At 39.1% G+C, this 26,243-nt stretch overlaps 2 protein-coding genes across 4 annotated transcripts in view; both read right to left on the reverse strand.

Moving 5' to 3' along the window:
- Positions 1–621: 621 nt before the first annotated feature.
- Positions 622–17,667, reverse strand: LOC306863417 (transcriptional repressor NF-X1-like). Of its 2 annotated transcripts, XM_079406750.1 has the most exons (24): positions 17,480–17,667; positions 16,025–17,023; positions 14,960–15,121; positions 14,533–14,610; positions 14,282–14,387; positions 13,914–13,985; positions 13,685–13,824; positions 13,487–13,586; positions 13,014–13,231; positions 11,360–11,457; positions 11,242–11,272; positions 11,074–11,156; positions 10,879–10,987; positions 10,681–10,800; positions 9,964–10,043; positions 9,604–9,834; positions 9,092–9,165; positions 8,756–8,854; positions 8,369–8,410; positions 8,158–8,250; positions 2,125–2,191; positions 1,877–2,022; positions 1,681–1,785; positions 622–1,130 (listed from the first exon to the last, which is right to left on the reverse strand). In XM_079406750.1, the coding sequence occupies exons 1-24, from the start codon at positions 17,499–17,501 to the stop codon at positions 1,055–1,057; spliced, it is 3,351 nt and encodes a 1,116-aa protein (XP_079262876.1). In that variant the 5' UTR covers positions 17,502–17,667; the 3' UTR covers positions 622–1,054. The 2 variants fall into 2 exon arrangements, 1 of the variants encoding a protein (XP_079262876.1); XR_013783681.1 differs by lacking the exon at positions 2,125–2,191 and having other exon boundaries at positions 626–1,130.
- Positions 17,668–19,532: 1,865 nt separating this feature from the next.
- The window catches only part of LOC306876390 (plexin domain-containing protein 2-like), a 75,603-nt gene continuing 68,892 nt past the window's right edge, over positions 19,533–26,243 (reverse strand). Inside the window, exons 12-15 of one of the 2 annotated variants that reach the window (XM_079427504.1) lie at positions 26,060–26,098; positions 22,967–23,127; positions 22,100–22,132; positions 19,533–21,637 (exon numbers count right to left, since the gene is read on the reverse strand). In XM_079427504.1, coding sequence (XP_079283630.1) covers positions 21,518–21,637; positions 22,100–22,132; positions 22,967–23,127; positions 26,060–26,098 — 353 coding nt within the window. In that variant the 3' untranslated portion in view covers positions 19,533–21,517. The remainder of the gene's footprint in view (positions 21,638–22,099; positions 22,133–22,966; positions 23,128–26,059; positions 26,099–26,243) is intronic. The other variant, XM_079427505.1, reaches the window with a different exon arrangement.

Genomic DNA, 26,243 nt, shown 5'->3' on the forward strand with positions numbered 1-26,243 from the left:
ATGCCTGAAACACTACGCAACATTCCGCCAAATATCTGCACATGAAGATATAAGTAAAGAAGAGATGGCAGTAAAGATTAAACAAGTTTAAAAAGACCAGTTGTCACACACACACACACACAAGAAGCCAAGAGCTGGTTTCCTCTCACAATAGCCAACATCCATAAACGTGTGATGCTAGCTGACAACAGCTATTAAAAAGGCATTATCCTCGAAGATTAAAGTTCTGTTATTATTTATCGTTAAAGTTAAATTTATTGTAATTTATATTAAGTTCATACAGTGAACAATTTTTAAGGATGCAAATTTGTACTTCCCTTGCGGTTTTCCCATGTCCCCTGAGGCTCCAGAAGCAGAGCCCCTTGAGTTTTGTCCCATCACACATTCACTATTCCAGCACTTCACTCGTCATTACAAACCTTCAGCTGTTTCTTGATATAAATGAGCGTTGATGTGAAGGTCACTCTTCTCATAGAAGAAACAAATTATGACGGAGTATCCTATCTTTCTTGTTGGGATCAGAAGAAAGCAGAACTAGGCTGCATAATCTTGAAGCAGAATGTGGAGAACCTCAATCTATTGAATATTGCACTTAAGTCACATGAACTGCAGAAAGTTGTTCTTTCAGAAGTATTTATTGGAGCTCAGCTGCACAGTTATTTTCACTTTCTTTAACAAGGTATGGTAAAATTAGATTACCAACAACCTTCCTGATACAGATCATGCCCAATTTCACTCTGACTCACTCCTGACACTTGCTTAAGCTATCAGAAGTCACTGTCAAGGTCACTGATAATGTCAAAGTCCAGTCTCAGAATACAAATACATCCTGCATTTCTTTTTTTTCCAAGTTAATGTGTGCACAGAAACCACATACATTTTTACTCTTAGATGTTTGCTCCTTAGTAAACCTAACCAACATGTCCATAAATCATTGCTTTAGATTCACACTGTGTTTGTGTTCAGAACTGTGATGCTATAGTGGAAAGAAGTTTTTGGACTTTGGACAGTTTTATTTTGTGTGATTATTACAGTGACTATTCAAAATTTCATGTCAATCCTGCACATTAAAATAATCAATTGTGGGATCCTCTTTAGATTGTTTCATCCAAGCATTACTATTGTCGGCCCTGAAATAAATGTGAATAAAAAATGCATTAGTTATGATAAACTTTACACTCAACAAAACCCTTCATATTACATGAATACACTAAATATTAACAAATACATGTACATGCCACAGCAGTTCTATTTACAGTCAATGACAAGAGAGTGTGGTTTTAAACCCTCCACTTCATTACAGTATCCGTACAGTAGCTCATATGAATAACCATACTGATCATTTTAGAGTAATCATATTACACAGCAAATGTTGTTGTTTTTTTTGGGAAAGGAATACTTCAATTGAACAAGAATGCACTACATTGATCAAAAGTGACAGTAAAGACATCCGTAGTAGATTTCTATTTCAAATAAATTATTTTGGACTCATTAGTCATCAAAAAATAGTGATTAAAATGATTTCTAAAGGATCAGAGACTGAAGAAATTGAGTAATGGCTGTTGAAAATTCAGCTTTGCCATCACAGGAATAAAGAAAAGACTTCTTTCAAAAAAATAAAAAAATCTTAATGCCCAATGTTTGAATGGTAGTCTAGTGGTGAGATATGTGAGAACATACTTGCTTGTGTGTTGTTTGATGTGGGCAATGGGAGGAGGTGCTCTGGAAACAGTTTCCCTTTCAATCAAAGCAGCCAGACTAGTGTTAGGACACACCGATTTCCCCCTGAAAACACAACATGTAAAACAATCATGTTGAAGTGCATGCACTTAACTTAGAGACAAGCCCAATCTAAAATTTGACAGTTTCTGCTGACCTGATGGCAGTAACCACAACATTGCGCTTGGGTTCGCTATCATAGCTAATGCTTTCCACACAATATGCCTCCGCTAGCTCATGGATAATTCTCCGGTGTTCACGCTTCATAGATGGAAAACAGTGACTCCTCTTAGGCTGTTTACCCTGAGGAAAAACACAATTACAGAGCTCTGAAAAACGATGCTAGAAGTGCTCGGATAGTAGAGAGTCAACTATTTATAGTGTAATCATTGGACTACATTTTACCTTGTTAGCCAGTTCAACTAAATTCTTAATCTCCTCTTCAATTTCACTAACAAACTTGAAATCTTTCCTGAATAAAAAAAAAATAAAAAAATAAAAGTTTCATTAGTTTGAGCATTCAGGCTTTCACTTGGCTCTGTAGTAGACTAAACATTTAACTTATGTGTGTATATTCTACACTTCAGTTTTTCTTTAAACTGTCAAAGCAAATGTGCAAGAACCCAGACTGAACTGGCAATTCTTTAGTACACAGTTCCTAGTGATGTTCAGTCATAAAAACAAAAAAAATAAAGGATAACAAGATTTTTAAGCTCAAATTTAAGACTTTAAGACCTGCACAAATAAAATTAATACCATATGAGCGGGGTAGGGCAATGTCTATAGTACCATATTAAACTGTAAAATGACTGTCAAAAGCATAATTTACAATTCAGATACAAGTTTTCACAAAAACTAAATATAACTAAATTTAATTTGATAAACTTTACATTTCAGCCTTTAAACCATTTTTAAGAAAATGGATAAGTCAAAAGTATTAATTATATTGATTTTAGCAATTATTATCAATAAATTATTATATTAATTAAATAACATGAATTAGCGGTGTGCGAAATTGGCAAAAAATTATATCTTGATATTTATTTTATCAATAACAATAATTAGAAAATATTTTGCTGAGTGTGTTATTGTGCTGGTATCTTAAAGATTATCTGACTCCTGAATTTTTTTGATATTCTTCATATTCTGTGTGGTCAGTTCACAGCAGTGATAGAAATACATTTTTTCCAACAAGTTTTATGGGCATTTTTACCTTTAAGCCATTTTTTCTAAAAGTGTGCATCATCTTTTGAGTCAAATTCTTTCATTTGGGCTTTTCACCAAGCAGATGAAATCAGTATTAACAAAATGTATCTATGCAATGCATCTGAAGTGGCATTTAGATGTATTTACACTCTGCTTAATGCAGCTCAGAGGGACATAGAATGCTAACCTGCAGTTACAAATGTATAAATTATGTTTTGATATTTGAAACATAAAACATTGAAAACTGATGTTTGAAATTATTTTTAAAAAATGAAGATACTTTAAATGTGAAATTAAAACCGTCAGCAGGCGGCAGCGAGTTACTGTTAATAAGTGAGTCATTGCGATTGAACTGAATCGTTTAAACGATTGAACAAATCACCGTCCTGTTGCTCAGAGATGAACTGCGCTGTGGCTGTGTTTGGAATTATTTTTGTTGTAGAAATAGAGCAAAAGCAGGAAATATGGTGTCTAAAACATAAGTCTCTTAATATTAACTTCTTGTTTATTGAACTGTTGCATAATATCAATATCACATTTGTAATCATGCTGAGATTTGGAGAAAAGATGGCACTCTTCGCGTGATTATTAACTATATGAAATGATATAAATATAGGCTATACATTTTCTGCCCTCATATCTTAAATTATGTGATCATTCTAAATGTATTTTAATAGACTGAATAGTGCAGTGAAACTCGTACGCGCACTAGTTTAACTTGTGTTAACATTCATTCTCTGCCAGCAGGTGTCGCGTTTGGCTGAAATATAACAGTTTTCCCGGTAAAGACAGAACGCTCTCGGTTACTCACGTAACCTCGGTTCCCCGAAATGAGGGAACGAGACATTGCTATGAGAAATACCTTTTTCTCAAATACTACTGAAGCCTTATTGAATCACGCCAGTGAAACTGGCCAATGGCGCTCAAGCGTGCCAAATATGAGCGGGAATCCCACTCTATATAAGGTAGTGCTTGTACGTCATCCATTCAGAATCTTTGACTGAAGCAACTTGGCACAGCGATGGAGCCTATGGAGAGCAAATAGTGTTATCCTGCGCTTTAAATGGAGTCGAAAGCACTTTAGGCACATAACCTTTTCTAGGCTTCAAAGTGAGTCTGCTATAACCTGGCCCGAATTCAATACACGAGTGGTCAATTGAAAGCACCTGCAGGTCTCCAACTCGCTTAACAGAGGCCAGAGCGAGCAGGAGCGCTGTCTTGAGAGTGAGCGCACACAAGCTCGCTGATTGTATGGGCTCGAACGGGGGTCCCGTGAGAGCGTCAAGCACAAGTGCCAAGTCCCAAGTGGGTAGAGTAGAAGGGCGAAGAGGGTTTAGCCTTTTTGCTCCTTTCAAAAAAACGTATGATCATGTCATTTCTGCCGATCGAGCGATTTTCGACGTGCGCGTGAAAGGCTGTTATAGCACCTACATACACTTTCAATGTGGATGGCATACGACCACTATCAAATCGCTCTTGGAGGAAGGCAAGAATTATTGGTATCGGGCAGTTGATTGGGTCTTCGCCCCGCGATACATACCAACTTTTTTTCCATTTATGTGCGTAAAGACGCCTCGTGGAAGGAGCCCTAGCCTCAGAGATCGTGTTCAGCACGCGCTGAGGAAGTGCATCTGTTACCGTCGAGCGGCCAGACATGAAGGCTCTATGACTCCGGATTTGGGTGCCATATCGTTCCTTGTGCTTGAGAGAGGAGCTCTCTCTTCAGTTGGATAGTCCACGGGGGGGGTTACTAGCATCTCCACCAGTTCTGGGAACCACGGCTGATTGGGCCATTTCGGAGCCACTAACAGAACAGATTCCTTTTCCTCTCTGATTTTGCAAAGCACACGAGGCAGAAGTTTCACTGGAGGAAAGGCATACTTGTGTACTTTCGGCCAGCTGTGAGCTAGTGCATCCACTCCTAGGGGAGAGTGTGTCAGAGAATAAAACAGCAGACAGTGAGTGTTCTCCGCTGATGCGAAGAGGTCCACCTCCGCCCTGCCGAATACACTCCAAATCATTTTGATTGTCAGAGGGTGTAATCTCCACTCCCCGTGGATTACCCCGCCGCTCGACAGTAAATCCGTGCCGTGGTTCAGGCATCCGGGGACATGTACTGCCCGGATGGAAAAGAGGTGTCGATCTGCCCACAGAAGAAGGTCTTCACGCCGCCTTGGTGATTTATAAACGCTACCACTGTCATGCTGTCCGTCCTGATGAGAACGTGACTGTGAAGAATGTGTGGGAGAAAGCATTCGAGCGCTAGGTGTACAGCACGGAGCTCCAGACAGTTTATGTGCCATGACTTCTCCGTTTCTGACCACAGCTCCCCAGCCCGTGCTCGATGCATCTGACGTAACATTCTTTCTCCTGATCACTTGGCCAATACAAACACCCCAGCGATACAGAGTCATATTGCGCCAAGGCATCAGCGTATGCAAACAGTCACGCGTCATTTTGATGCGCAAGGTGTCCGTGCGCCATGTGTTCTGTGGCACCCGGCTCTTTAGCCAGAGCTGAAGCGGTCGCATATGTACGAGCCCTGCACACTGTCGAGGCAGCAGCCATCTAGCCGAGCGTCCTCTGAAAGCATTTTAGCAGGGAAGAACGACCTAATTTGAAGACGGCGAGAGAGCTGATCAGTTTTTGGGAGCGCTCCTCCGACAGACGCGCTCGCATATTGATCGAGTTCAGTTCCACTCCTAAAAAGATGTTCTGGCTCGGTACCAGCATACTCTTTTGCATATTTACAGTCAGCCCTAAGCTCTGAATATGAGCGAGGAGTCTGAGTTTGTCGCCAGCAGCGTGCTCTCTGATTGGGCTAAGACTAACCAGTCGTTGAGATAGTTCAGGATGCGCATTCCGCTCTGCTTCAGAGGAGAGAGAGCAGCGTCCATGCATTTTTTAAACGTGCGAGGGGCCAGACATAAGCCGAAGAGCAGGACCGTGAATTGGTACGCTATCCCCTCGAATGCTAAATCTCAGGAAGCTCCTGTGGCGGGGGGCTACCTGAATGTGAAAATAAGCATCCTTTATATCCACGGAGATAAACCAATTTCCCGTTCTGATATGTGAGAGGATTGGTCTCAGCGTAATCATTTTGAACGAGCGCTTTGAAAGTGCGCGATTCAGCGGTCTCAGGTCCAAGATTTGGGCGGAGTCTGCCGTCTTTCTTTGGCACCAGAAATTAACGACTGTAGAAGCCGCTCTCGCGGTCTGTGAGGGGTACTGCCTCTACAGCATGCTTTGCGAGAAGACGTGTATTTCCTCTCGCAGAACTGAGGCATTCCGCTTCCGTACAGTGGACATTAACACACCGTTGAAACAGGGCGGTCTGAGGAAGAACTGAAGCGTGTAGCCGTTCTTTATTGATTTCATAACCCACTCTGATACCCCTCCGGCAGTGCCTGCCACGCTTCTGTGTACTGTGACAACAGGCGAGGCGGACTGCACACCGTGAGGGATAACTCGCCGTTGGGGGGGCGGGGAGTTTAATACCACACGAGTGTGAGAGTGAATGATGGAGGAGAGGGGAGTGAGAGGATTGCCCTGATATTGAGGTGAGTTTTGTATGTTTTTCGACTTTATTGCACTGCATAGTGGAGCAGTCAAAACACAAACATGACAATTGCTCTTGCCACCCGCAGTAGGCAGGGGGGCGTGGTGAGCACACACAGCGGAGCGAGCAGACTTCTTCAGTGGCTCGTCTTCGGCGCTGGGTGCAGCTTTCCTCCTCTGAGAGACAGCATCAGGAACGCAGCTTCGATTCAGTCTTCCTGCGCGCTGCGCTGAGGAGGAGATAGTGGAAGTGGCTAATGGCTTTCGACTGCTTCTGCACTTCAACAAAGCGTTCAGTGAACGTCTCCACCGCCGCTCCGACGAGACCTGAGGGATTCACGGGAGCATCTAGAAGGGCCGTTGTCTCTGAGTCCTTTAACTCGGTCAGGTAAGCCACAGGTGACGATCTAGCACCACAAGATTCCCTATATTGCGGCTGATCGCTCGAGCTGAGCGTTCCACGACTTTATCTCGTCGTGCACCTCGGGAAAAAGGGGCCAGGTCTCCACGGGGTGGTCTTTTCGGCCTCAATCCGACTGGAGGTACCACTCATCCAGATGGCTTCTGGCCAGCTCGGCAGGAGGCGCCCACTCCAAACCGAGCTCATCCACTGCCTTGGACAGGATGCTTAGGAGCTCGACATCACTGTGATGGAGGTCCCCCGCGTCGCTGCCGTAGGGCGCAGTGTAATCCAGCGGGCTGTTAGACCACTCCTCTCTCGCAGACGCTGCCACCGAAATCATCCTCCCCACCATGGCACCGAAAGACACCACATCTTGAGCGTTGGGGGAGGGGCGGATATCAGCGGTTATGAAGCGCACTGGAAGGGGACCTGCAGCAGGGAGGTGAGGAGCGCGTGGGCACTGAGCCGGCGCGGGCTCGTCACCTGATCCTGACAAATCCGCATCAGAAACTTGTGGCACTTTCCTCCTTGGCTCGAAAGAGGCAGAGTTAGTTGGGCGAGTTCATCGCCTTGGACGATGGCCACACGGAGCCTGAGAGTCTGGAGACTCATATGCCCGCAGTGGGGGCAGTCTGACCCCCCAAGCGCCACCTCTGCGTGGGCGCGACCCAGGCAGGAGACGCATGATTCGTGGCCATCAGAAGATTCGATTGGCTCCATGCAGGAGAGGCAATCGCGAGTCATCCTTGATTCCGAAGCTCACCGGAACACAGCAGGGGAAGAGAAGGCGTGTCCGCTGCAGCGTGTAGATCACGGTGAGTAGTCTTGTTGATAGGCTTCTTGCTTCTAGTAGAAGGTTGGCTGAAGAAAAAGATTCAGAACGGATGACGTACAAGCACTGCCTTATATAGAGTGGGATTCCCGCTCATATTTCGCACGCTTGAACACCATTGGCCAGTTTCACTGGCGTGATTCAATAAGGCTTCAGTGCAATGCAAAGTATTTTTTGTTGCATTCTTGAAAACAGTCAGTTTGCAGTTTGATTCACTATTGCTTGCCACATGTATAAACTGTACAGGACTGTATTTTCAAAAGCATTCAAGCTCCAAAGCATTTAAGCTTTGATTCACTACTCTTAATAGGCTGCTTAATGGTTGGTGCCTTCATCATGAGCTCTTCCAAAAATTAGAGCTTGGTAATGTCTCATACAACCATGTCCTAGCTTTATGTACTGTTGATACATTCTTGAACTATTTTAGAATTTGAACCACCTTGCATCTTCTTTGAGAGAGTCACTATATTTGGAAGACGCTGACTTGAAGGTATCCACTGACTGATCAATCTGCAGGGCCTCAGCCAGCCGCCTAGAGCCAAATCAGAAAACATTACACCCTGCACACCCACACATACACATACACATTTCTAGTAACAAATACAGGCACAGATAGAGGCAAAGCATTTGTGAATAAAATCTTTGTTCACCTGTTCCTCTCCAGTGTAGCACATTCTTGATCACACTCCAACCTGTGAGAGGACAACGTTACTTCAGCTGAAGCAATTTACTAACAATATTTACCTTAAAGGTAAACGTTGTTAGATGGATATTTTCTTCTTTTAATTTAAACCATGTATTATAATGGAGTTACTAGCCACTGGCAATTTAATAAAAAAAAATCCATTTGTACTTGGATTTTGTGGTTAGGGAGTGTTAATTCTGTACCCTGCTCTCCTTCAGTGCAGCTTTGAACTTGTCAGAAACAACAAGAGCCACTAATGCTGTCATTTATGCAAGGTAAACACTGACCCACAGACTACTGTTCTGGATGACTAATAACAAGCAGTCTTGCAAGCTTTAGTGTGCGAGTATACCTGGCCTTTCTCTGCTCTTTCTTTGTGAGCTGTCCAATGTCAACGGACTCTCCCAGCTGCATATCTGACAACTTACTGGCAACGGCAATAGCTGCATATCTGCAAAATATAGAGATTTAACCTCTGATCAGCTAGAACATACAACATGACATTGATAGCATTTTTTGTCTTGTTTACATATGTATCTCAATCATTTTAAATGTATTGGCACAGTGGAGAAAAAAAGAATAAAAAAAAAAAAGAAAAGAAAAGGCCTGTGTCAGCCAATTCATCAATATAAAACTTTGCTTTGAATGTCTATGAAGGATCTGATCATGTAGCGTGGCACATTTTAACCTTTGGTAGGAACTGGCTGCATCAGCACAAGGAACGGTCTCTTTCTTTCGGCCACAATCACACTGCAGTGCCACCTAGAGATTGAAAGTGGGAAATAACCATGAGTAAGGCTATCCATTTTGAACACTGATTTTTTTCCCAGCATACAGAACATGAAAGTGTCTACAAAAATATAAAATGTCTGAGGAATTTTTGCTATTCTGCTCTTTTGAGCCCGTCTTCTACACTTGAAAACAACAAATCATCTGAAGATTAATTCTGACAAGCTATAATAAACAACTATAACAGACGTTTATGAAAACCATAATTTACTCTTTCAAGTCAATGTTTTGCGTAACCGATAATGTAGGTTTGTCTGTAAGTATGTGCCAGACCACAAGCATCCTGCAGCTGAGGATTTGAAGGAATCAAATCAGGCTACAGCTGAGGAAACAAAGGACCGCTTTGAATAAAAACTGCATGTTCCATCTATAAAATATCTGTGTAGATTTTGGATGAGGGAAGGGATGTACCTTGGCACTGCAGATGGTGGGTGGACAGGGGGTGCCTGGGTGGCAGGGAGCAGCACAGGGGTGTCCACAGCTGGCTCTAGGGTGAGTGCATGGCTGCTTACACTCTCCCTCTACCTGGCATTCCCCATGGTGACATATCTTTTGGCAGTGATGAGAACCACAGGGTAAGAGCTTGTCACACACTAAACCACATGAGATGTCCTGCAGGTGGCATGGGATATTACTCCTTTGCTATGGAGAAATGTGAAAATGGTGTGGAAGATGAGATTTGGAACTTTTCTTGAATAGAGTGCAAAATAGGATTGTCTATGCTTAATTTAACTTAAAATAAAGAAGACTGTTTTAAAAATGTCTCTTTACCTCATGATTACCCATGCACCACTTCTTGATGAGGTAGGTACAGGGAGGGCATATCTCCTCACTATGGCATGAATGGAACACTATGGAAAAATCATAAACAAAATCTGCTTCTTCAGCAAGCGTGCATTAAGTGACAAGAAAAGACTTAAAATATTACAAAAGATTCGTATTTCACATAAATGCTATTCTTTTGAACGATTCATCGAAGAATCCTGAAAAAATATAAAGCATGGTTTCCACAAAAATATTAAGCAACAACAGTTTTCAGCATTCATAGTAATAGGAAATGTGGCTTGAGCATCAAATCAGGATATTAGATTTTTTTCTGAAGGATCATGTGACACTGAAGACGGGTAAATTCAGCTTTACCAAAGAAATAAATTACATTTTAAAATGTTTAAATAAACAATGGTTATTTCATATTGTTAAAATATTTCACAATATTACTGTTGTTACAGTACTGAATAAATAAATGCAGCCTTGGTATGCATAAGAGACTAAAAAAAAAAAAAAAAAAAAAAAAAAAAATTATATATTATATATTTTAAAAAAAATATATACTTAAAAAAAAGAATATCGACCTCAAGATTACAGATTGTCAAGAGCAGTTACATACAGACGGGTAACCTTCATAATGCAGTAATACAGTATATGTGTGTATAAATCTTGACATATATCCGTTAAGGAGTATATCTGTGGTTGACTGAGCAGAAGTACCTGGATGATCACAATCATGACTTCGGGTACATATGTTTTTACATTCAGGAGGCCTGGTTCCACAAGGGATGGGTGGGAAGAGCACAGTCTCCCCACAGTAGCATGCCAACTCATCAAAACCTTAGAGAAAAGACACAATACTGTGTAAGAAGAAAAGAGATGGACATCCATTAGGATGATCTTGAAGGCCAGGCTTACTGGTTTGCCAACAAGGCTGGCAGTTGCCACGGTGACAAAGGTCCTGACATCGATGTAAACCGCAATTGAGTTTGTAACCACAAATCATTGAGCACTTATGCTCCACATCCTGATAAAGAGAGAGAATGTTTACATAAACCTTTCTTGTGGCTATTACACCCAGATAAACCTTTCATGAGAATATAAAAGACTCACCACACAACACAACTCTCCACACTTGTGCCTGCCACAGGAGCGCTTCTTGTTGCAGCGTTTCTCACAGGTAAACACCATGTCTTCTGTAAAGGATTACACATTAGCATTAACTGCTACTTTGGTACAGTACATACAATTAATTTGTTACACAATTAACTAAAGCCTTACGTTCAGTCTGAATGGCTGCACAAGAAACTTCCTATGAAGACAGAAGAGAGAGTATGAATTACATCTGCAGGTTTCAGAACATCCTGAACTTTGTGTAGCTGTGCGATAACAGTCTAACCTTGCTGTTACTGCCACATCTGCATTTAATAGAGGAGGTCAAAGAGCACGGGCCACAGCTGTCCTCATGGCAGAGCTTTTCACACAAGTGGACAGAATCTACACCAGATCAGACAAATGAAAGAGAAATAAGAATTTCCAACCCTGTTGAACCTGGGATGTAACAATTCACTCAACTCACGATGCGATACGATTCACGATACTGATTTCACAATACATTTTTTACTTTTTTTTTTTAACAAAATGAGATTTAAGACAAATTATAAATGAAAATGTCTTTTATTTTTGCTTGGACAAAATGCTGAATATTTCTTTGTGTAATTCAAATATGTCAAATATGTTTAAAACAAAGCCCAAATCAAATAAATAACACAAATAAAAGAAATCTGTTCATATAAACAAACTAAGGCTTTGCCTGTGCTCTTTCCATTTAAAATGAGAGGCAACCACTGTATTTTAATCACAATACAAACAAAGATGCTGCATACATGTAGCATGAGCAGTTTTTAATCTAAATTAGATTGTATAATTTCCGAAATCTGAAGCAACAGAATGTCTGGTATTAGTGTTGTGAAACTATACTAAATAAAACATGTCTAAATAAAACAAAAACAGCAGACGAGCTGAATGAGACGCAAATTCACTCTCTGCCAGCAGGTGGCGCTTTTGGAACAGGAATAATGTTTCCTTGGTTACCACTGTAAACAAAGCAGCCCTGCTTATGAACACTACAAATACATTATACAGAAGCAAAATTAAAAGAAAATCTAAACTTTTCTAAAGACAGTTCCCCTCAGAGACATATACATATAAACTCCTACCCCATCTCGATTCATTTAACATCTCAACCAATTTGGATAGTCACATATTTGTATCAATTTTCAACCGGCATCGTTACATCCCTAGTGTTATGTTGAAAATGTTCAACTTTTTGCTATCGTAAGAAAATGGGAACGACTGGAGATTGTCAAGTATTTACTCCCAACTCTGGTCACACTCGTTCTTTTAATTTGAAACGAGGAAAAATGTAAATATTCAATATTTTGCCAATACATGATAATTTGCTAACAATATATGAAAGTGTAGTCTTAACTTATAACTAAATCTAAAATTGGATGACTCTAGAATGCTCTGCAAGTTGTTTGTAGCTGTTCCAAACAGGTTTTTAAACACCTATCAGTACCACTACTTCTGCCATTATTCTGACATACAGTCTCACTCTAGTTACAAAATACTATAGGTTGAGCCAGACATTGGCAAGTTGGACTGCTCAAACAAATCGAACAATGTTTTAAAAGTATCACTGAACCAGTGGTTTGCTTATTGTTTCTGTATACTTAAAGTAAGCATGAAATTAAGTTGTGATAGTCTTTTCTTTCCTATTGTGGTGTATTTCTGAGTTTTGTTGCTGGGGGAGGGGAAGTTAATGTTTTCAATTAATGATTACAAGGGAATGAGAATTTAAAAAGAAAATAATGACATGCTCAGATAAATAATTAATCAAATCACAGCAATATTCCATTAAAAAAAAAAAAATTCATGGTGAATTTAGGGTCTTTCGCATCCTTTTAACTGAGATCAGAAAAAAAAAAAAAATTAACAACAAACTTTAATTCGTTTTCAATTAAAAAAGTAGTCCCAAACCAGACACATACCACCATCTCCACATGGCAGCGGCTTGTTGCAAGTCTTGCCACAGGAGGGTATTGGGTCAGTACAGGTCTTTCTCTCTGGGTAGCCGAGCTCCAGAAGCTTAGATAATGGAGTCTGTCCACATGAACAACTGCGCACCAGCTTGGAGCTGAGTGGACATGACTGGCACTGCCCAGGGTGACATAACTGCTGACAGCGATGGGACTGGCAGTCAAGCATCCTAGAGCAACAGATTGAGAGATGAGAGCTCACACACATTTATTAAAAAAGCATGCAAAATACACATACAAATGTCTGTATTTACCAAATTTAAAAAGGTCAAACAGGCCAAAAAAAAACATTAATAAAAAGGTTTAAAACAAGTCTCATTATTTAAGACTAGAGAAGAGTGATTACAAACAGGTCTGCATACAGAACTTGCAAAATGATTAATGTCATACATTGACAAGCGAAGAGATGATTTGTTAGTACATACTTTCCACAGGGCTTGCAACAGGAGAAATATCCTGATCCATCAAACTTCTCATGATCAGTTCCACACGCCACCTCCCTGAATGTCACACCACAGAAGCAGGCTGAAAGTGTACAAAGACATGGCAGGAGAAATATAATGCATAAAATTAGATGACTGCATTGGCACTGAAACCAATGAAATGACACAAGGACTACTTACCTTGCTGAACACGAAGTCGGCAGGGTTGGCATGGCCCTGAATGGCACACCTGGGCACAGAAGTGCTCCGAGCAGTTCAGAAGAGCCTCACAGACGCCCTCACAAAGCAGAGGTCCTGTCTGACTGCAACGGACCTGCTTTCTGCACACACAAGAAACTGGTGTTGTTTGGCCTGCATATATCCGGGTAAATTATTACATATAATGTTAATTACAAAAACATAATTGTACCTCATTCTCCCACAAATGCAGGACTTTGTGATAAAAGCTGGACATTGTGGGCAGGGCCCAGGATGGCACAAGCTACACAGAGCAAGAGAAATTCTTATCACACAAGAATAACAACACTGGATTGATCAATGACATAGCACATATCATATAAACATACACAAAATTACAGCTGTGCAAACAAGTTGGTTGCCTGAACAACTAGTTGGGTAATCACTCTTAAGAAAAACAAAAAAAGATGGTACAAGCAGATGGCTTCAGTTTTACTAGAGTTTACAGGAGACTTCTCAAAAACAACTAGTATTTTTCAATCATTGTCATTCAACCGGAGCCAAAACCAAGTAAATGCATTGATTGTGCTGTGCTCTTACATGTTACAGGGGTGATTGCATTCCCCTCCACTCCTCTTTTTCCCACACATATCTCCACAGCTATGAGGGATCTCAGTGCGCTGAAACTCAGGATTGGTCACCTTCCCTGTCCATTAAAATAAAAGATGAAAAAAATCAAGAGGACAAAATTCTTCAGTTTTACAGCATTACTCATAAATATAAAGCCATGTTATCAGTTTACAAACTGTGAGTGATTTATAACAGAAACAAAAATCATGTAATAATCTTACCACAGAAGCAGGTATACGAATTAGGGGCTTTAACGGTCACATGCTGGCATGCAGGACAACGCCAACCTTCAGTGCCATCTGTAAATATTGAACCATTTAAATTTGTTATTAAACTATGGACTAGCCCATTGTATTTAACATTTATTTTTTCGAAATCATGTCTACTGTAGTCTGTCTGTATAATAATGTCAGTTTCTTTCAGGAAAGTCAGTTCACTCTGCAAATCTGTCAAATGTGTGACGCCTCCAGGCAGCTATTTTAGTCATGCAAGACCAACCTATCTACTGAGGAAATACTGAAATAGTAAAAACTGTTTTTTGCATTGCCAAATTGTGCATTGCAGATTCTCCCATTCGAGCACCATCTTTTAGTGCATATACAGTCTTTTGTAATGTCCCCTATCATAGGTGAGAGGCAGTTGACGTACCATCAGCTTGAGATGCAGGTGAGCGAGCCCATTTCTTGATGCAGTTAAGGTGGAATACATGGAAACAGCTCTGACAGCTCCAAACCGGAGCCATGACCCGAACCACTTCACAACAGACCATACACTCATACTTCTCCTCCGTCAGCTGCTCAATTAGGCAACCTATATACACACACACACACACACACACACACACAGTGTTGACAAAATGTTTACAAAAACTTGTAACTAAGAGAGATAGAAATACTATCTAGAAATTTGTCCATTATTGATTATTGTACAAAAGAGTTAAGGGCATCACTGTAAGTGACAATAATTTGTAAAGAATAAAAATACTTGTATATTTGTAAAAGTCCTGGGTCCTGTACCATGGAGCTAGCTGAACAAAAGCTGGATTACATGATTAGTTTGAAGTTGACAAAACCAATCCAATCAGGTATTGTTAGTACCATGACGCTGGTTATCATCTTCCTCTCTAAGGTCAGGCTTTAAACTTAGTTAATTAATAACTATTGAGGATTTGAAAGCGTGAGAGCGTGACATCAGTAATGAACAGCCAATCACATGCTGTGCAAAACTGAAAATGTGGTTTAATTCTCACAAGAAAAATAAATTCTTAAAGAGAAAAAAGGGGACAAATAAAAGGATATCTAACTACATCATAAAGTTAAAAAGTTATTTTGTATAGTTGATTATATCTATAAGACAGTCCACAATAACATTTTTAAAGCTTTATATATCGAGTCAGTATACAGTAAACAGTATACTGTATATATTTACATTTATTTAAACTAAAGGTTTACTGTTAATGGTAAAATTGAAACCTGTGGAGTAATTTCATTGCGTCAGAGAGATCACACTTCTCAGAGCTGATTGATCCAATATTAATTTTAGATTGCTTACTCAAAACAAAACCTGCTACAGAGCATGTTAGCCGTGGAGCTTAAGTCATAAGGTGACAAACACTTTGTGATGAACCACTTTCATTGTGCCTAAAATCCAGGATTGGCACATGCTAATCTAAACCGGCTTCATGGTACAAGCCCCTGATCTCAAGCACATCACCTGTTTGGGTTTCTTTGCTTTTGGGAGGCTCCATGCGCTTCACCGGTCCAGTCCGTCGCTCTGGACCTCCGCCTCTCCTCGGCCCCGGATTCTGCAGTAGTGGCTTTTTCCCTCTTGCAGCTCCTCGGTTTCTGCTGGACTCCTCATGTCTTCCGCCCTCAACTTCTACATCTCTCCTCTCTTCCCCTCTTGCAGCTCCTCTGTTCCTGTTGAACTCTTCACAGCTTCCACCCTCACCTTCTGCACCTCTCCTCTCCTCTCCTCTGATCGGAGCAGGCTCTCTTTCTCTCCAGTTACCCTCAATCCCATGGTTAGGGGCCGGCCCCTTCCTCCAGGAACTGGGCTGCATGCGGCGATCTCCACCTCTCCATCCCTTATGGTTCCTCTGCTCAGGCTCTGGATGTTCCTGAACTGCTGCAGGCTTTGTGTCTCCTGCATCAGCCTGGTTTTCCCTGTTCTCCTCTTGGTCCTTGGGTTGAGGCTCCTTTGTCGATCTCTCAGCTCTTGCTTTATTGGGCTGTTTACGTCGACTAGCTTGATAAGACACTCTTATGTCGGCTTCCACAGTTGTTCTTTCATTCTTCTCCTCATCTGTGGATCTATTAGAAGTGGGTAAGTTGGGTCGCTCACGGCCCCAAGCTCCGTGGTTCCTTCCTGAGCAGTCGCTATCACTTCCAGGTTTTGTCCATCTCTCGTTCGGAGCACGATGATCATTACTGCGCCTACCATCACCGCGTCCTCCTCTTTGTCTTCCTCTACCTCTTACATCTCCTCTGATGGGAAGTTCAGGAGGGGGTAATGTATTATTGGCCAGGTTTTCAGACTCATCTTGACCGTTCTTAGTCACATTGGACTGTCTAAAGTGATGATGAGGCCTAACATGTTGAGCCCTCCAGTCCTGAGTGTGGTGCTGCTCCCTATAACTCCTCCTAGAGTAGGCCTGGTTGAGTTTAGCTTGTGGTACAAACTCAGCAGACTCTGGATTCAACGTTGATGTGTCTAAAAGTAAAGACATACGGTTGTCAGGCTTATTTTCTGCCCTTTGACTTTATTACTGAAGCACTATTTATAAAGCCATGACTGGATTCTTTGCATAAACTGTAACATTACATTCTACACATATTGATTCAGCTTTCTCTTTACTGTTAGAAAGTCAGGAATATAATTCATGAAGTAACTGATACTCTTTTCGTGCTTTTAATTTGTTACACATTGACAAACAAACTTCCTCCCGCTTCGACCTTATGGACGTGACGTAAAGAGATGATGGCGGGTGAAATATTCTTCTGTAAACGATCAAATAAATCGCATAAAGAAGTCACAAAACATCTCTTTTTTATTTAGTTAGATTTTCCTCATACACGTAGATAATATTGTTGAGTTGAGAGGCCGTAGCCAACCACACTTCACTACAGATAGCAGTTATGAGACGATAAGCCATAATTAACCGCTTACCTGTAACGGAGGCTTCAGCCATTCAGACGAAACTCAAGCCAGTTTAGACGAGACTTCCTCAGAACTGCGGAGAATATGATAATATATGGTAATTCAACCGAGAAGCCGATAAGAAGATGAATTGTTTATGAACCGCAATGACTGAGTTGGTGCTAGTTGTGCTGAAACTGCTCGTCCAATCAGAGGACAGAGATCGCTGTCAGACAGACACGTGACTGTAGCGTCACAACTGTGACTATGTAACAACTTATCTCCAACTCAAAATAGTCGAAATATAACATGTATTTTATTATTTTTATAACAACAATGCTAATAGTATGCCTCGTTATATGTACTATGATACGTATGTAATTTGAATTTAACCTTTATTGGGGACATTCTACCAGAAACGTTCATTATCTGTCCTTGACTTGTTACAGTGAATAAAAAGTATTTTATCCAAAATATTTCTAAAACTGACTGATGGTTTATTTCTGTGAGTTGTTCTGTAAAGGAATACGTCAAGGTTCTCAGAAATTTTTTTCTTTATTAAAAACACTTTTGAAAATTACAAATCCTGTCTTTGTCCTTGTCCTCAGCCAAAGTAGACCTACAGTTTTCACAGTTTTGTTATGCTAACAACTGTTTTTAGAAAAAAACTCCATCAATAACAAATTTAAGTTGTTATTATTCACATCAATTGATTAAAAACATGAAATTAAACACAAATTCTACAAATACACACTATTTTACAACTGTCCCCATGTTTTCGGACAGTCACGTTTACATAAAGCTCAACATAAAATGTGTGCAATAAGCCTTTAAGTGTCTGACTCATTTGACTGAGGTGAAGCTGACACTGATCAAGGATGAGTTCTCCATGTGGAGATCTTGAAAGAGGTGGGAGCCAGATATTGAATGCCACACAGGTTATATGTTTTATTTTGATGACCTATTCAGTCAGTTTATAATGTTCTAATGTATACTATATGTTATTGTTGTTTTTCCTGCAGTCGGGTTAATAAAACTCAGTTCAATTGCAATTTATATCTGTTGTCTTTCTTGGTCGCATAATGAAATACTGTGTTAATAGAAAATCTTACAGTGAATTTGAGTAAAAATCAACTATTTATATGTTAAGCTGTATTTGTCTCTTCAACCCCGTTACCCTAGTCTCAACCCCGTCACACCTACATTTTTATTAATTATTTTTTTACATTTATGAAACAGTAATTTAATGTTTGTTGACCTCAGTCTGTCATTCATAAGAATACTTATTTTAGTTCAAATTCTGAAGTTAACCCACTTCTTTGATCAAAAATGATGTTGCTGTCATAAAAAGTTCAATTTCAGGCTTTAGTATAGCAAAAGTGTGAGATTTTATGTAACTTTTATATTTGCAAATACTGAATTAGATTGAGGGACATCTGATTAACAGGAAAATGTTGATTTCATTACAAATACATTTTATGATCATATTCAGAGAGCTCCCATAGTTTCCATAACGGGGATGAAGATTAACAATGCCCATATCTTAAAATAATGACCAATAATAATAGGGATTTGATGCCTGAGGAGGGAAAATATGTTTTTCAGGAAGTTAAATATGTCATTAATGCTGTGGTGTGTTCAAAAAATCAAAAAATGTGTAAGTCCAAATCGTACCGGTTTCGTGGAATGACTCAAATACGCCAGGAAAGGATTGTGTCATCGGAGATCACATTACCAGCAACATTTTACTCGTTATGTAACCCACCTGTTATTGGCCACTTTCACTGGTGGAATAAAGTAATCATGGCTAATTATGAATAGAGCTTTTGTGTTTAACACAAGAAAGAAACTCATAAAGGTTTGGAACAACTTGAGGGTGTGTAAATTATGATAGAATTTTCTGTTTTGGTTGAACTATCCCTATAAGAATCATACTGATAATGATTTGAGCAGCTGCACACATTCATTTGGCCATAACACCTAACTGCTATGAATATTCATACATGTACCAACATAACATAGCCTTTAAGAGAAAACAGGAAAAGAGACATTCATTCTAAAGACCAGAAAGGAAGTTGTCAGTTTAAACAACTTTATTATTTAATCAAATTGTATAATGTAATCAAATTGACAGTAGTAACACAAGAGTACACAGATTACAGCATTGTGTATTTCACTGTCTCTCAATGTGTGGCACATCATGAAGATTAATTGCTAATATGTTTGTTTCCCCGAATTTTGATACCAGGCATCACTGCTGAACAGAAAATGAACCTCATTCAACAAACATTGTTCGAGAATATTTCACACTATTAAACATCCACTTCCACCTTACATTAGTGTGCACTCATGCACATTCAGATAGATTCAATGTCACACACATACATACACATTCAGGTTACATCTGCTGAAAATAATCAGGTCTTCCGGTGAAGAAAGTTAATAAAAATAGAATTTAGACCTTGGTTTTTGGTGAGACACCCTGTTATGAGGATAAAATTGGAGACAAATGTATCACCCTTGCATGCATGCTTAAAAACCTAACAGACATTAAAAAAAAGAAATAAAGAAAAAGAAAACAGAAAAGAAACTCGCAGGAACTGCCCCCAATGCATACGTTTGCGGAAAATTATCAAACAGAAAACAAAAATATCTACCATTGTCCATTTCATCTGGTTGTACAGTATTAAGGAAATGTTTTACAATTGTTTTATAAACATTTGTATATATATATATATATATACTTGTGTGTATGTAATGACAGTTCTTTGGTCACAATACTCAAAATGTCTTTTCAGGAGAAAGTAATATGTGCAAACAATTAATTTCAACAAAATCCATTATAAGCGAACACTATGGATATATTATTTATAACATACTGAATGTTGATCATATAAGGTTGTAATATGCTGTGTATATACTCTTTCTGTAGAGTAATTAATCACATTCTTGAAGTCAAAATGAATTAATTTTTGCAGTTCTCAGTTCCATTGCTTGCAATCCATCAAACTCAGATGACCTGACAGCAGTAGGAGAGCTCTACTATATCACTATATCAAATATTATAAAACAAATGAATGTCTCCGTCTGATTAAGGACTGACAACTGTCAGTAGATACCACTTGTCTTGTCTTTCAAGTTGAAATCAGTATGAATCCTTGATTTCATCTATAGCATGTTTAAGTGATCATTGTGTACCATAATATTACAACAAAAACCACAATAAAAAAATCAAAACAAAGACACACACACACACACACACACACTCACGCACGCAGTCTCACAAGCTCCTGTCTTGTAAATATGCAGTAGTAAGATAAGATGAGAAAAAAAATTTACTTGGGGAAAAAAGCAATATATGGGCATTAAGTGGATATGTGCAAAAATGTCCTAAATGGTTCGAATATGGTTGGATGAAAGATATGTTAATCCATACTGTTGGCATATTTGTTCACAGAACATTTTCCAATTATATTCAAACAAGCAACTAAAATCATCCAACGTACTCCAAAACATCCGTTCAAATCAAAGAACTTAAGTCATAAAGGAATAGGAAAAAACATAAACACCCTACAAAACCCTTTTGAATATATATATAAAGGTTTATATAAGATTTCCAACACATAAAATGAATGAATGTGCATTTCAGAGACTGAAAAATCTCTCCGAGAGGCACATCAAATCAGAGGATCAAACAAAACTGCATTCAGTTCAATGATGATTTTGAGGGCGAAAGGTCAAAACCTCATCCTATACAATCAACAAATAAGAGCTGTTCCCCACGCCATGTCAGGAACCGAGCAGAAGCTGCTGGGCCGTTATTCATCCAGCTGATTAACAAGCGTTTCCTCTGAATGTGGATTGTTTTGTTTTGAGTGTTGAAAGCTAGATCCAAGCATTTGTTTCTGGATGCCTCTTCTGTTCGATCACCACACCCTCACTGTTTACAGTTTCATCAGTGTTTTGAAGGGTTGGTGGAACTTTATGATTAGAGATGTGTGGATTTGTAGCTAGACATCAAGAAGGTTGATGGGCTTCTGTGTGACTCAAGAAGTCAAAGGTCGAATCTCAGCACTGCTCTGATTCAATAAAGCCTTCTTTTTCTTGACCCATAGGCTCCACCTCTGCGTATGCTGGATGACCAGAACCTCGACGGAATTTCATCGCTGACCATCGGCTGGGACGTCTCTGTAAATGTACGAGTTTGATAATTAATAAATTATTTTGTTTTAAATGCACTCCCCATCAGAGACAAGACACACATGTTCTACTAGGAGGTTATAAAGGTTTTTACATATACATTTTTGCTCAAGCCATCCAAAATTCATGCGTGTTAGATATACTGATTTAAAGCAACTGTAAGTTTTTACCATGAAATATCAGTTTCAAAATCATTCAGATGGTACACTGACTTCCAATAAGGTGAATGGCTCATGTATCCTGGGAGTATGTAAGTTTGGTGAGCAGGTATGAAATTCCATGAAAAGGCAACAACAAACACGCATATACAGCTATCCACTGTAATCATGACACAGATACATTTCAATTTGCAGTAAAACACTAAACTATTTATTTTGCAATTAAATCTCTGAACCCATTTTTTATTTTTAGAAATCGTTTGAATAAAATGAAAATTCTGTCATCACTTACTGGTGTTCCAAACCTTTCCAGACTTTTCTTGCTCTTGCAGAACAAAAAAACAATTTAACAATTTAAATGGAGTCTAAGGCTTTTAAGCATCAAAAAGGATGCAACAATACCATAGAAGTGTTTTTCACATTGAATCAGTTGATTCGATTAACATAAATACTCAGATATCAGAGTAGACAACCTTTTTATGGTGCTGTTTTTTTACAAACTTTTTTTGAGCTTTAAAAGGGTTAGTTCACCCAAAAATGAAAATTCTGTTATTAATTACTCACCCTGACACCCTCGTGTCATTCTAAACTCATAAGACCATCTTCAGAGCACAAATAAATATATTATTGATGAAATCCGAGAGCTTTCTGACCCTTCATAGCAAGGGAACTACCACATTCAAGGCCCAGAAAGGTAGTAAGGACATTGTTTAAATAGTCCTTGTAACATCAGTGGTTCAACCTTAATTTTATGAAGCTACGAGAATCCAAAGAAAACAAAAATAATGACTTTATTCACCAATTTCTTCTTCTCTCCGCCACCATTCACGAGAGTACCACAATGTCCCTAAGCATTTCTGGGCCTAGAACATACCCTGTCTGTGGAGGGTCAGAAAGCTTATGGATTTCATCAAAAATATCTTAATTTGTGTTCTGTAGATGAACGAAAGTCTTACGGGTTTGGAACGACACGAGGGTGAGTAATTAATAACATAGTTTTCATTTTTGGATGAACTATCCCTTTAAAGCTTCAGTACCCATCCATTGTAAAAATACAGACAAGTAGAGACTTCAGAAATTCACCTTTTGTGTACCACAGATGAAAGAATGTTACACAGTTTTGGATTTCTTTATATGCTAAAGTAAACTACACTCTCACCTCAATAAAGAAGAGTCCCGCGGCAGAGCTCGGGTGGTGGTAGATGTAAACGGTCACCAGGACGATGGCCACCATCACGAGCAGAAGCAGGAGCATCCCAAGAATCAGCCCCATGTGCAGAGGGTGAGTGCTGTTCTCTGCTGTGCTTTTTGCTGCAGCAGCTGTAACACACATTACACCGTATTTGTAGTTCTGAACACGGATACATTTCAGTTCACTTACACTGTCAGAAGACATCAGTCTGTCTTTGTACACACATAACTGCACTGCTCGTAACGTAACAACCTCAGGAAAATGAATCATCCACAATCTTTTTCATCAACAACTTTTTTTCCCATCAACAATCTTATCTTTTCCTTAAAATCTGGTTGGAATCCTGTAGTTCTACTTTTAAACAGAAGAGAGCACTGTTTTCACAATAATTTAGCTATTTCCATCTGTATTAAGGTTTCTGAGGCTTGTGTATCTCTGTCCGGCAGGCAGATAAAAAGATTAATGATTGAAGAGAGACAAGGCTGTAAATCTTGTATTGTGGACATTTCCAGCCGGCCAAGTGAGAAAGATTTACTGTGGTCTGCAGTTCTTGTGTTTTTGCACCACAGCCAGGCCCCTATAAAAACCTAAGACTGCTGAGCAGACTCAGTGGCAGCTTTTGAGACTACCAAATCAGTAGGAATACCTCATTCTTTTTCTTACAATGATAGTTATGGATCTACAGATGTCAGTTGGATCTGCTTTATCGAAATGTTAATTATATAAACTTAAAATGCACCACTTTCATGTAGTAATATCTAAATAAACTGTTTTTGGGTCAAAAATATTTAATATAAGCAAGTCATTTAACCTGACAACATTAGGTTAAATGAAACTTACAAAAAACTCTTCAGCTATCCCAACTACATTGGACACCACTGACTTTCAATGAATGGAGGAAAAAAAGCATTTTCCAACACATTCTTTTGTGTTCCAACTCCACTTAATCTTTGATTTTATATCTCTGCGGCTCCATGATCAATGAAAACATCCATCTCTTGACAGGGTGTCATTGATTTTCTTTTCTGCCGGATTACTTTACACTACATTATTTTATTTAATTAGAGCACCCAGATGGCTCACATACGGCTCCTTACAGAACAATTATAGTAGCACTTCATTCTGCAACAGCGCTGCTGTGTTTCTCTGCAGACGTGTACACATTAACACAACCATAGAGGCACAGTATTTGTTATCTGCTTATTGCAGTAATGGGCAGTGTACATCAAATCTAAAAAATAAATAAAAACATTTAAAAATATTGTTTTTACTGTTATATGACAAACACTGCACAACAACAAACAGACATAATCCTAAAACATAAGTATAAAATATTTCTTAAGAGCAGGTAATCATGTTTTAATGTGTATATGTCCAGAGTAAAATGTTACTGCTATAATGCTGAATAACTGTAATGTTTTGTCAAAATGTTTGCTAATTTCTGTCCAGAAATATCTGAAAAATGAATGACTGTGAAAGTAAAAATCCATTTTCTCTATAAAAAACAAACAAATGTGTATTAGCCAAATGTGTATTCTTTAGACAAAAGGCACCAAAATGATTGACAGACATTACAGGGCAGAACTAATCATGAGGCAGGGTTTCTGTTGTTAGTCATTACAGCCAAAAGTGCCCATGACCACTTAAGCATGGGAAGTAATTTATTTTCAATAAGAGGGAGACTGAAGCTTGGCAGTCATACTGAAACAAAATACAGAAAACACTTCTGGGTTCCACAAATATTTTGTTACTTACCAGCTATCACAATTTACCTGATGCCTTCAAATACCTTTATAGATTTCAGTGGAATTTAATAATATTGTGACATTTTTGTTTGGCGGCAATAAAACTAATGGTGACATTTTGTTGAAATCGGTCATTAATCAAATGCACTAGTTAAATTTGGCAGCACTAGTTAAATTAGAAGTTGGCTGCACCAGTTAAATTGGCGCAGACCCCAAGTTACCTCATGAAAACATTTCTGAAAATCAAAACACATTTTATGGGTTTAGCACGTTATTTTAACTCTATAACAGACACTGCAGAGTCTGGCTATTGTAGGTTATAGAGGGAACATTATGTCTGGTGGGCTGGAGAAGTCATGATGTAAATATGTACACAGACAGCTGGCAACCGATCCAACAGGCATGTCCTCAATCAAATAGAAAATCATATTTCTTTCTTTATTGTATCAAAATGGCCTTGCAAAATCAGGCTTGTCTATTATTTCTGACAGGGTGTGAACTCAATATAGATGGTTCATTTGATGTGAAAAGCACCACAAAGAACCAAAGAAGCCACCAGAAACAAATACAGGCAGATGGCCATCTTTTGAAAACAAAAATGTTTTTATTCTGTTTGTATCATTATAGTGGAATTAGGGTGGTTTAGATGTGTTCTTTTAATAGGCTTTCCTTTTAATTAATATAATATTGTATTATATATTCACCTTAAATTGTCCATTACTATTACACCTGCATCTCTTTAATTAGTTTTAGTCAGGAATTATAACATTTATATTATTCTGCGTAAGGTTAGATAACGCTTTCTTCCTGCTACATGTTTTCATTGGGAGCATGTTATGTTTTCTGCTTTATTGATTAAATGTTGAAGCCCTGACTGCCGTTTCCGACTGGTAAAGAAATACTGAACTTGCTCCAAATCAAAAACACATGACCTGGATCTTACTAACAGAATTCTGGGAATTCAGAGGGGGGGGGAGACGAAAGAGAGTGAGGGAAAGAGAGACTATATATAAAGAGAGCAAAATAGAGACTGTGTGTGATAAGCAGAGAGAGTAGAGGAAGAGAAGAAAAAGACATGATACAAAAATCTTCTGTTGGACAGGAAATGAACAGGCACAAAACACTGCTGCGTGGAAAAGATATTTAGTCAAAAAATGTTGTACTTGCTGCCACATATATACACACATAACCAGATAAGTCAGTCACACACACAAATATGACCTTATTTGGGCATAAGCAGGAAAAATGACTGTTAATTATTAGAAAAGCGATGTTCACAGACACACTTTGCACTGCAGCAATGCTAAGATCTTACCTTCATTGTCTTTGAGATGTAGCGCAATCTTGGTGTCATCTATAAAAATAGACGAGAAAAGAAACAGAAGGAGGGAGAGAAAAAAGGGAGTAAATATTAAAGCTCAATTTTACATGTTGAAAGTTTACAGTGAACTGTAACGTCATACACTCTGAAACACACCCACATCTCATCAACAGCTGTA

Source organism: Barbus barbus (genome assembly GCF_936440315.1).
Source record: "Barbus barbus genome assembly, chromosome: 1".
NCBI classification, from domain to species: domain Eukaryota; kingdom Metazoa; phylum Chordata; class Actinopteri; order Cypriniformes; family Cyprinidae; genus Barbus; species Barbus barbus.